At 29.6% G+C, this 13501-nt stretch overlaps 1 protein-coding gene across 1 annotated transcript; it reads left to right on the top strand.

Annotated features, from left to right (window-relative positions):
* The first annotated feature begins 10349 nt into the window (after positions 1 to 10349).
* On the top strand, positions 10350 to 12405 carry LOC103864396 (1-aminocyclopropane-1-carboxylate synthase 4). The gene is made up of 4 exons (XM_009142149.3): positions 10350 to 10619; positions 10729 to 10860; positions 10944 to 11104; positions 11218 to 12405. Exons 1-4 carry the CDS (start codon positions 10473 to 10475, stop codon positions 12200 to 12202), a joined length of 1425 nt encoding a protein of 474 aa, XP_009140397.1. The 5' UTR covers positions 10350 to 10472; the 3' UTR covers positions 12203 to 12405.
* The last annotated feature ends 1096 nt before the right edge of the window (positions 12406 to 13501 follow it).

Raw genomic sequence — 13501 nt, 5'->3', positions numbered from 1 at the left:
ATTAAGAGGCAAGTCTCTCTGGTTTCATGAACTTCACTCGGAAAGCATATTCAGGGTTTATTTATATGGTTAACACATTTCTTCACAAATATGAGAGCGTTGATTTTTGGAGTAGCTGGTAGAACACAAGGAAGAACTCAGGAGGTCATGCAATATCTCACCAGCTTTTCCATGCCCCAGAAAAAAAAATTCTCGTCTTAACAAGATTTACCGTGTTAACAGTTTGATAAAGAAGCTTGATCTTTGGTCAAAAAATAAATAAAGAAGCTTGATCTATCTCTGTACAAACAAAGATCGATCTAGGGCTTTTTTCACCTCGGCTTTTCAAAAGGAAGGCTTGTTTCTTGCCCCACAAGAGATCTAGTAATTGGTACATAACTCAAATAATAAGTTCAAAGTAATATCTTAGTGGAACCATCTTGGCATCTATGGCTAATCTGAACTTGCGAAGTTACTGAGCTAAAGAGGAGGCTGGGACATGCATTAGGGTTAGAGGCCAAACCTTCTCCAATAGAAGTATCAAAGTAACTGAAATGAGAATGGTGCACCAAGCTATATAGATAGATTAGTAGACATTCTTGAACCTCGTATTGTGTTCAGTTTTTAAGAAATCTACTATTGTTACCTGACTTCCACTTTAGCTGCTACTTCTACACCACCGGTAATATAGTTTGATCACAATGTATCAACTTCCAGACTTGACTTGGTAAACATGGTGCTCTTGATACACCATGTTACAATATCACCATTTCGTGTTTAGTTGAAATTACCTTTGTAATTAATATCGACAATATACTTGTTGCCCTTATATGTGAAGATCTGCATACATATGTAATGTATTTTTAATTTCGTGTAAACTATATGTTATTTCTAACTGATTCAAAGTTTTAAAATGTATTTTTTTGTCAAAACGTATGGATTCAAAACATTACTTTAATTTATTCCATAAATTTTAATTTCGTAAACCAAAATATAAAAATGTTGCAAAATAGTGCTATGTAAACACAAGAGCAATTAAACAATAACAGTCGGGAAATTTTCATAACTGTATTATATGTAGAGAATGTCTAGATTTGGCTAATAAGACAAAACCAATAAACTAAAATTATTGTGTTAAAAGTTCGCATAATAAATCAAATAAGAAGAGCTTTCAAAGCAAGGCTGGATATTTTTTGTTGGTAACTCTATAGTGAGAACTTGTATTTATTGCTATGTTTTTAGAATGTCATGTTTCGATAGAAGATCAATTTCAGAGCAACACTCCATGCTTCAGTGTTTTTTTTTTGTTGGTGAACTCCATGCTTCAGTGTTGTCTATATTCATTACATTCTTCATATTGACCCACATTTTGCATCTCTTTATGCAGACAAACTTAAGAGTATAAATCAATATTGAATATACCATATCATTTGTAACTGTAGATTTTACTTAAACATTGTTAGTCCTACTCGTTCGAGATAAGTTTGTTATAGCGTCATTGTATTTGTATAACCGATCCGCAATTAACCAAATGAAACATTAGTTTAGGATCTTACAATTTTCTTATATTATTTTTTTAATTGTATTAAATTATTTATAGTTTTCAGAATCTCAAAACCGACCATGCATGTCTATATAGATTCGAGTGAAGTGTCTTTGTTCGAAAAATGGTCAAATGGTTCATCCAGTTTTGGCTTCTTTGAATTTTACAAGTTGTAAGACTTAGTTAAAGGAAATACATTATTTTCGCTGACTCCACGATGAGGAGACAATTTAGTTGTCAATCAATCGACCAAGTTTGCAAGTTGTTAACAACAAGAGTCCAAAGTAAGACATGTACATCAAAGCCTTGATAGTTGATACTACACTACATGTTAAACTTGTAAGAAATCTTATTTATGATTACACTATTGTTCATCATTAAGCTCAATATATAGTCATTATAGCTCTATAGATATTTTAACATTGACCTTTATAAGGTAGTTTTTTCTTGAAACAATATTACTATATCCAAATGACTGTAAGACAACCTCGTACGCGATTCTTTTATATTTCGGTTTTATTTGATTTTTTATTTGTTGTGTTTTGTTTTTCTGAATTTGGAAATGTTCAGATTTTTTTTCAGGAATGAAAAATAAACATACACAGATTCTAACGCGTTTCTCTCGGAATTTCTTTTTCAATATTGTTTTGGATAAAAGAAAATATTATTTATTTTTGTCTTTATTAGAGAGTAAGAGGAAGTCAAAAGGAAAGATTGGAGAAGGGTCCTACGTTATGGAAGAGGTGAGGCAAGCCTGGTCCATAGAGTATCGTCTCTATAGCTCCTAGGAAATTTGCGAGGACCGAAACAACTTGCACGTCATCTTAGTTGTCACTCATTTTCAATTTTCAGTGAATCACCATGTGTATTAAATTAGATAATTAACCAACTCATGGTGATTAAATAGTTTTTTTTTTTTGTAAAAGGGCATGGTGATTAAATAGTTGAAGAATAAAAAAATCAACTATCTTTGTAATTTTTTAACTTTGTAAAGCGAGTATTTTAAAAAAAAAATTGGAAAACTATTTGTAATTTTTAAAATTTATGTTAAAATTTAGAAAAATCAGACAGTCAAATACCTTTGATTTGAAAAGCGATAATTAATTTACATGTACATCACACATGGGTAAATATGTTCCTTTTAATTTATAGAAAAATGTTTGAACATCATATCTACTGAAACAAAAAAAGTATATCTGATTGTAATTATTAAATTGTATATAAGCCCCCAAAAAAATATGTTAACTAATGGGAAGCCTATGCTTTTGAGCACTCACTTGATGTTGTTACGCTTCAAATGTTACAAAGCTCATCAAAAGATATCATATCAAAATAAGGCATTTTCAAATATATATACAATTAGTGTGTGGATCCAGTTTGTCCGAGGAACCCGATAATCACCAATTCACCATTTAGTGGAACCATTAGTTTTTTTTCTTCCAGTGATTCAATACCTAGCATTAGTTAAAGGGTTTATCCCGTTTATTTATTGTAACAATATATTAATATTACTAGTATTTTATATTAAATATTATTATTCATAAATTATAAATTCATATTATTATATTTCCATAAGTTTCTTTACTAAAATATATCTATAATATTATTTGAGAAGTGAATTTGCTTAATTGTCACATTATCCATGATTTTAGGACTGAGTCATTAGTTTTAATAAATAATTTTAATTAAACTATAATTAAAATATAATTCATTATTTATCTTATTACAAATTAATATTATAAAAATATATCAAAACAATAAATAGAAAACGTTTTTGAAAATAAAAAAAATATGTTTTTATACTAAAAAATACTATTTAATATCTATATTAGAAGAAAATAGCATGTCTCTATTTTAAATGAAAAATAGAGAACGACTACAGCATATTTTTCCCTCTATTATAGCATTTAGAATTGAATATAAAAATAGATAACAAAAGTTCTTATCTTATACATTATATATTAATGTTTTATTTGTTAACTTGTTTGAGTGTGTATTCAGTTACTATGGAGATATTTCACAATATAATTATACAATTCAATGTTTTATTTACTTTGATTAATATAATATGTAAAGTTGGGTTAGGTTGAACATTTTTTTTGCTTTTGATTTATTTTGAGATTTTGTAGATTTTGGTAATTTTAATAATTTTGTTTAATAACATCACTTTGTATTAGCAGTTATATATATATATATATAATTTAAAAAATTTAAGATAATAACCTATTTTAAAATAATAAGATATTGACATTGTTATCGAAAATAATATTTTTAACTTAATAAAAGATAAAAATTAAAAGATTCATAAAAATATTATAAATTTAATGTTTGACTTCAAAATTTTAATCTTTAAGTTTAATTGTACATTTATCAATAAAATATTTATAAAAAAATATTATGCTCGCATGTGCTGGCAAAACACCTAGTTAATTATTATAATTGATAAATAATAAAATAATTGACTTCAAAAGTGGAGCACAGACGTCTTTCTGGTACGATGCATGGTTGCAGCTTGGAAGAATAATTGATATCACTGGCACTCGGGGTTGTATAGACCTGGGTATACCTATAACTGCTAGTGTTGAGTTTGCTGTTCAAAGGTATCGAAGTCGCAGGCATAGAGTTGCTAATAGGATTGATATTAAGAATGAGATTCTGAAACTGAGATTGCAGGGGCTGACTTCAGACAATGATATCAGGCTCTGGAAGGGAGTTGGCGACTTATTTAAGAAAAATTTCAACACTAAACAAACATGGCAGCTGACAAGAATGCAGTGGCCACGAGTTAATTGGTACAATGCTGTCTGGTTCCGAGGAGCCAATCCTAGATACTCTGTTCTCACATGGATAGCAATCCATGACCGCTTGGCCACAGGTGTAAGAGTCCAAAGATGGAGTCCGCAGTCGGATGCTTACTGCGTCTTATGTTCGGGCCATTTGGAAACACGAGAGCATTTGTTCTTCAGCTGTTCATATTCTAAGCAGATTTGGAGGGGATTAACGACTATACTGTTGGGGTTAAGATATACCGAGGACTGGAGCAGCATACTGGATCTTTTGGCTGACAGTGGAAGGAACAATACGGAATTGTTTCTTCTTCGATATGCCTTTCAATGCTCAATTCATACTATATGGAGAGAGAGGAATGGAAGGAAACATGGAGAAGCTCACCAATCCTCGGCTTCTCTGCTCAGATTCATTGATAAGAGAGTGAGGAATAGGATATCATCTCTGCGAATAGGAGGGAGCCGATACTTTACGAATGCACTAACAACCTGGTTTGCTACCAGGGGATAGTGACAGATTTAAAGCTTTATATTTTCATTAGAGTTTTTTAAACAAAAATCAAAACAAGTCACACATATTGTACAAAGGTCTTTTTTTATTTGAATAAATTTAACATTCTTAAAAAAAAAAAAATAACCACTATAGTTTTAGAAGGTATAGCGCTTAAACGCCGTTTAAGAAACCACATAAAACACTTTTTAGAATATTGATTTTCTTAAAGTATACAATTAAGGTTTACATATATACTTTATCATTTTTCATTTATTTATGTGGATTCTAGTAGACTTCGCTCCCACTTTGAACCACTTAACCATTGATCAACCCTACATTTATCAAGCATATACATTTTTAATTTTCGGGACTCATTGGCACAGACAATAGTAGAACTGGTATCGATCACCGGGAGAAGACTAATGTATATTGAATTGATCCTTGGCGCATAGAAATTATAGACCCAAAATAACTCATCCGCTTAAAATGGTAAAAGTGAATATAATTTAAATAAATAATTCAAAATAATTATTTTTGGTGTGACCTATAAAATACATAAATAGTTTGAGGGGACCTATAAATCGATAGGTATTACCAAATTTAAACACACCAAAAATATAAAGTTGATGACTGATGAAAACATATATAAACAATACTAAATAATATATATAATAATTATTATTATAAATGTATATTAACGATCAAAATAATATAGTTTTAACAACTAAAGTACCAACCGAAACACGCAGGTTTTAACAACACAAAATATAGTGTCTATAGATTTTTTAACAGGTAGACAAAAGTTGAAGAAGATATCTCCAAAACAGAATAATGTTCCCCCTCCAACACTTAACCTAACTTCAAGTCTTCAATAATTTGTCTCCAGAGAAAGTAAACTGCAATAATGCAAATTGGAAATTTTGATTATCACCTTTTTACAAAGAAAGTGGTAACGTACAATCATATATAATCTCCTTTTATCATATTGAGTAATTGTTTCTTATGATAAGAGAGTAGATAAAACGAAAGTAACAAAAAATAAACATAACTAATTTATACGACTAAATAGTTAAACATTCTACAAAATTCTATTTTGTAATTACTTTTGTCTCAATCACATTTTCTTGTCCAATGCGTCAAATTTTATATATCTAAAACTGTACATGTTTTTGTGTTTGGTTAAAAAAAGTATTTTGAGAAACTGTACATGTGTTTTGATAAACTTATTGCATAATAGTATAGTAATATGATGTTTAGATCTATCAAGGATTTGCATAATAGTTTCGAATTTATTTCTAAAATATTCTAATTTTCCTAAAATACTTCACAGTTGATACCTTTTTTTTGTTCTACGCGTTTATTTTCTTTTTGTCTAAAGCTCAAATTTTTATTTACTTTAAATCACAACCTAGTAATAAAAAGTAAAATTATCTGCAGTTATTAAAGCCTATGGTAGAACGTTGTTTCATTAGTTGATACCACTAGAGACTGCTCTTCAAACATTTTTCAGTATACTACTCTTTCATAATTTTATTTTGATCAATAAACCATCATATGTTTTAGGAAAATCTAAAAAAATCCGTTTAAACTTTTAAACTAAAAATTATATAATACTATGGTAACTGTGTATAGGTTTTCTTATCCAATATAACTAGTACTCGCGTCATGAATATGTGATACTTACAAAAATGAAATGTGCTTAACTATTGTGTATATGTAGGTCTAAGTGTTGTGGGTTATGATGAGATAATGAATCAGGGAGCGGCAAACTAAGGGCTGATTAATGGGTTTAGTAAGTAAGCTGTTGAGCAATAATCATCAGCGCTTCCTTTCTTTACTCTCCCCACATTAATTTTAATTTTGTTTTGACACTTTGGACGTAAATTAAAACAAATTATATTATACCAGTTTTAAATTTTCTTTCTCTCTCATTAAAATCCAATAAACTTATAATAAATATTAGACATTTTCAAATCAGTTATATCTTATATATTAAAACAGAAGTCATGACTTCCTTTCATGTGTGATTTTTTTAGTTTGGACCATTCCTAGAAAATATCATATTTTACATAAGTTCATTATTATATATTTTAATACCTTTATCATTTTATTTGAAATACAAATGAATATATTTAAAATCTTCTAACAAAATCTTTTTAAAATCTCCTTAGAATCTTTTTAAATTTACTTTCAAAAATTAGTTAGTTTTAATTTAAATTATCATAAAATATAATTAGAAATTAAAATTGAATATAGTTTTGGTTTATAAACGAAAATTTAAATAAAATGAAATTAATTAATTTCACAAATACATTTACTAATAATTTTTAAAGATTTTGTTAGAAATAAATATTTATTTTATTTTAAGTTTTTCAAATTTGTTTTCTAATAAAATAAAAATCATGATTTTTTGATGAGTGATATTTTTATTTGGACCCTCATTTAAATTTTATATTAAATGTATATCACTAATGCTAATATACATAATATTTTTAAATACTTTAATCATAATATCTTTTATATCTTTTAATTTTTTAAAAATAAATTAAAATTCTAACAAATCTCTTGAAAAAGATTATAATAAGATCTTAATTGTCATAAATTGAATATAAATATTTTCAACTAATTTTGTAATTAGTAATGAAATGTTACTAAAAGAATAAAATTATATCCTATTTTATCAATTTTATAATAAAATCTATCATTTTAAAATAAAAATGTTATATTGAAGAAAATATGATCAAATTATTTTAAATTGATAAATTAACATATTTTATTTTCATAAATATAAAATATTTATGCTAAAAATATAATATGTTGGTAGAACGGGTTAATATTAGTAAACTATATAATACATGTATAAAATTTTAACTTATCTTAAACTTTTTAATATACAGTAATTTATTATATAGAATAAATAAACATTAAAAAATTACTAAAAAAATCTAGCGATTTGAATTACGGATCATGATTATAATAAATTAAATATAAAATTATTTTCATATATGTTGTTTCATGCATTAAAAAATTTAATTTAGTAATCAAACGCAAATTCAATAAGACAAATATATAATAAGCAACATATATATGTGATGATTTTAATTTACAGTATGAAAACTATAAAATTATTATATTTGGCATAATTATACAAGCATTTAAATATGTGAGTAACATTAAAAATATATAATAATTATGTAAAACAAATATCTATATATATAAATGTGAAAATATATACCCGCACGGTTGTGCAGGTGGAAATCTAGTTTGCATTTAAAATTAGACACTATAACTAAATTTATTGTATGCTTCGACTAAGATGGAGAGAAGAACTATTTTGTGATCTGTATGTTTTAACTAAATTCGCTAACTTGGTTAAAGTAAATCGATATAGCTATCAGACAATGGACCATAAAAAATGAAACGAATATTTTGGATAAGTTCCTCGGTTTTACATTTATGTGACAAAAGCCCCTTAATTTAAAATGAAGTTAGAAAATCAAACTGAAAACACATGTAAATATTCCGAACCAAAGTAGTTTGATTTTGACCACTCTTATATTTTTTCATGTAAAAATACAAAATCTGAAATTTGGTAAACCGAAATTAATGGAGTACCTCTAAACCACACACATACGTACACATAATTACGATCGAATGTTTGAAGTCTATGAAAAATGTCAAAACGAAAAGGCATGTTCATGGGTCGACATGTGTTTCAAACTGCAAAACACGTAGTTAGTTGTGTAATTCGGCATCATAAGTTTGTTAGATTCGGGAAATACAATTAGAAAATGAGAACTGAACTATAACTTAATAAGATTTTGACAGCTCAAAGCTGAATTATTTATTGGTTCGGTCGTTGAAACTTTCTTTTTACGAACATTGCTTGCCTAAAAGAACACGCATATGGTACGTATTATGGTCAAAATGGTACGCCACTTTTATCGACCATATAACTACTAGTCGATACTTTAAATATATAGTAACATAGCTTCGTTCGAACCTTTGGGATTTTTTTTTTGAACTTTGAAACCTTTCTTGTTTTTTTTTTTCACATCTAATTTTACTTCTAAAAGAATAGAAAAAATACACCTAACAATAAAATAAAAGAATATGAATCTAAAACATTATCATCAAAACCAAAAATTACCTATGATATGTAGTCTCTTGTGACAGTATTTACTACCTATATTCCACATATATTTTAATTAAATTTATGTTATGTCAATTTCTACTTATAATTTTGATTAAACAATAATAAAGGTTCTCAATTAAGGAATTTTGTTCAGCATATTCAAATAAAGATTAACTATGTTGTTTACCAAAAAAAAAAAAGATTAACTATGTTTTATTCTGCTGCTATTCGTTTTCAATTATATATATATATATATATGTATACCGTCAACAAAAAAAATTTATAATCCATAATATAAACTTTTGTGCCGCTATCTTACTATAATGTCATCGTATCTACTTATGTTGCCATCTCTTACCATTAAATTTTCACCAATCAGAGACAAAATAAATTCTGAAAATTGTTGGAACAAATTGGGAAAATTCTAAGACGATCTCCTTGGAAGGAGTTTAAGAAGTAAAAAAGAAACAATACGGCGTTGTTATAGTGATTTCTATTTTACTTCGTGAGATAGCTGTTTATTCCCGTTGTGTGTATTAGATGCCTTATAATGGGTGTTGTAATTCTTCCATGGGATCGTTGTATACTCTTTGTGGGCTCATTCTTTATCAGGTCATATAATTGTTGGCCGACAAAAACGTATAGAAAAGTTTGCAAAAAGCTATAAAACGTAGAAAAACTAGCCGACATGGGACACACGAGAGGGCTATCACGGGGGAGCAACGTGGACCAACATGATAGAAGAGCCAAATAGTCCCCAAATTGTAACATTGACATGTTTCTTTTTTTTTTCCTTATATATAAATAATCTCTTTTTTTTCTTTCTGTGGGTCACATTATTTATATACAAGTTTCCATTTCACATGTAGCTTTCTTGTCGGCATGGCGTCCTCGTTACTTCATCGCTTTCACTTTTACATACTCTTATTTATCTAATTCGTATGTAAAACTTTTTCAAATGCCAATATATATAATTTAAAATTATATAACCGACTCATAATTTACTGGTATGTGGCAATGTGCTACCGTATCATCGTTCTTTTTGATAAAGTGAATGTATAATTTGTTGATGAACAAAAAACAAGTTTAAAGTTATAATTGCAAATCACTTAAAAATCAAAAGAAGCCTATGTTGATATACAGATATAATACTGCAAATAAAAAGAAGCCCAAAGAAAAAGAAGAACTCCCATCTCTTTTTTTGTTGAGACATCCATTTTCCCCTTTGTGTATTTTGGCGTAGCATGAAACTATCTATATATACACATGCAAACATTCTTAGACCTCTCGTAGCTTACCTACAACAACAACTCTCTCTCTCTCTCTCTCTCTCTCTCTCTCTCTCTCTCTCTCTCTCTCTCTCTCTCTCTCTCTCTCTCTCTCTCTCTCTCTCTCTCTCTCTCTCTCTCTCTCTCTCTCTCTCTCTCTCTCTCTCTCTCTCTCTCTCTCTCTCTCTCTCTCTCTCTCTCTCTCTCTCTAGTTCTTGGTTTGTCGATTAACTGTTAAATCTTTTGAGAAAAGAAAACAAGAAAGGAAATGGATCTATTGTCAAGAAAAGCTACATGCAACAGTCATGGCCAAGACTCTTCGTATTTCCTTGGATGGGAAGAGTATGAGAAGAACCCTCATGATGTTGTCAAGAATCCTCACGGCATTATCCAAATGGGTCTTGCGGAAAATCAGGTAACAAATATTACTCAACTGTATGTACATGTGATAACTAATAGATATCAAACCATATTTTATGTATTCAGAAAATAATATTTATTTTTATTTACTTTTATTTCTGCAGCTATGCTTCGATCTTTTAGAGTCATGGCTTATACAAAACCCGGACGCGGCCAGTTTCAAGAGAGACGGACAGTCTATTTTCCGGGAACTCGCTCTCTTTCAAGACTATCATGGCCTCTCTTCCTTCAAAAAAGTAAGTTCATTATTATACATATGATTGCAAGAACGATCAATAAAATTTATTTCCATTTACTGAATGGTCGGAATAATTTTCAGGCGTTGGCTGATTTCATGTCCGAAAATAGACAAACCCGTGTTTCTTTCGATTCGAACAATCTTGTCCTCACGGCTGGAGCCACTTCTGCAAACGAAACTCTAATGTTTTGTCTTGCAAATCCTGGAGACGCTTTCTTGCTTCCCACGCCGTACTATCCAGGGTTAGTACAACGTTTGCTTCATTCTTACAATGTTTGCTTCACTCATACGTAACAGTTTTATCATTGCTTTAAACTCAACCTAACTTAGAGTCTCCTACCTTTTTATGCTTCAGGTTTGATAGAGATCTAAAATGGCGAACTGGGGTTGAGATTGTACCGATCCAATGCACAAGTAGTAACGGGTTTCACATAACAAAACTTGCACTCGAAGAAGCCTACGAGCAAGCCAAGAAGCTTAACCTAAACGTCAAAGGAGTTCTCATAACCAACCCATCTAACCCTTTGGGCACGACAACAACCCAAACCGAACTTAACATTCTCTTTGAATTCATCTCTAAGAATAAGAATATACATCTAGTAAGCGACGAGATCTATTCAGGAACAGCCTTTAGCTCTTCAGAATTCATCAGTGTCATGGAGATTCTTAAAACCAACCAACTCGAAAACACAGATGTTTTTAAACGTGTCCACATTGTTTATAGCTTATCTAAAGATCTAGGCCTCCCTGGTTTTCGAGTTGGAGCTATTTACTCCAACGACAAAGATGTCATCTCTGCCGCTACAAAAATGTCTAGTTTCGGCCTTGTCTCCTCCCAAACACAATATCTATTATCCTCATTATTATCCGACAAGAAGTTCACCAAAAACTACCTTAGAGAAAACCAAAGACGGCTCAAGAATAGGCAAAGAATGCTCGTGACGGGTCTAGAGGCCATAGGGATCGGATGTCTCAAGAGCAATGCGGGACTCTTCTGTTGGGTCGACATGAGACATCTCCTTAGCTCCAAAACGTTCGAAGCCGAGATGGATCTTTGGAAGAAGATTGTTTACGAAGTGAAGCTCAACATCTCTCCAGGTTCGTCGTGCCATTGTGAAGAACCTGGCTGGTTTAGGGTTTGTTTCGCGAACATGAGTGAGGAGACATTGAAGCTTGCTTTGAAGAGATTAAAGAAGTTCGTTGATAATGGAACCTTAAGTAGAAGTTGCCAAGTTGGTGAAAGCCAAAGCTTAAAGAGTTCGAGGAAGAAGACAACGACTACAGTTTCTAACTGGGTTTTCCGACTGTCGTTCCACGACCGTGATGCCGAGGAACGATAGTCCGGTTATATTCAAGTTTAACATTTTATTTATATATTTATATTGTCATTTTGATGTATTTTTATTACCAGAATTGTATTTTGGTATATAGCTGTTGGAGAGAAAGTGACGCAGTCCGCACGTGTATATGCTGCAGATCTTTTTCGAATGAAAATAAAATTGAACCTTCAGTTTCTTTATAATTTTTACCCTATATAGTTTCATTTATTTATTGACCTAACTAAAAATCGTGTGCGGCCAATATCTTTCTCATTAATTTTGGAGTTCAGTCAACTCAAAACCTAACTATTTCACAATATATTTTCTAGTGTTCACATTCGTTTATTTCTTTCTCTTAATCAGATTTATAACAAATTTCAAAATGATACGTTTATGTTTTACTTTGTAGTGCACGCAGTGAGCAATTTCGTTTAGACGACTTCAAAGTCAATGAAGACTACTATAGAAGTCAAAAGGCAAGTTTAAATATAACCACGTAGACTAGATATGGATGTGGCGACCAGGATTTTTTTTTTTTTTTGGTAACTTAGGCTACGACCAGGATTTGTTCATATTAACACATTAGTGGATGCAGTATTAGAAATCAGATATCTCTTTGTTCTATAACTTTGCTCTTTTATCAGCCAACCAATTTTAAAAGATTTTGTAAAAACCTGTTAAACGTTAATAGACGTTCGAACATGGAACAGCGCTTGACTAATTAAACTTTCAATCATCTAAAACCCACTGGGGAGTCCTATTTTATCCTCCATTTCAACCATTTGTATACAGAAAATGAACTATCAATAATAAATGGTTAATCAGCGTCTAAACAAAACGATTTTTTTTTCAATCAATTGATGATGTTTGTACCAATTAATAGGCAACATGCATCTATATCTGATTTTTCTTCTGTCGATCAAACTAAAACGATACATCTATTATATTTTTGTCAACAAAATGAAACATCTAAAAATGATCTTTGCATGATTGAAGGATCGATACGAATAATATTAGTGCTTATAGTGCAGTAATAAAAATTATATTTAAATATATTTTATAATTCATTATATTTTATGCAAAAATATCATGAATTAAATATAATATATATTTTAAATATTAAAATATATATATTTCAAATCATTTTATTCTTTATTATTACTGAACCTGTTTAAAAATTAATATATTTTACAATTCATTATATTTTATGCTTAAATGTCATGAATTAAATATAGAATATATATTTTTATATTTAAAATATATATTTCAAACCGTTTTATTCTTTATTATTACTGAACCTGTTTACAAGATTTGTCTAGT

Source organism: Brassica rapa, chromosome A04, assembly GCF_000309985.2.
Source record: "Brassica rapa cultivar Chiifu-401-42 chromosome A04, CAAS_Brap_v3.01, whole genome shotgun sequence".
Lineage (NCBI taxonomy): Eukaryota > Viridiplantae > Streptophyta > Magnoliopsida > Brassicales > Brassicaceae > Brassica > Brassica rapa.
Note: the sequence above shows the minus strand (reverse complement) of the source record. Positions and strands in the feature narration are given on the sequence as shown.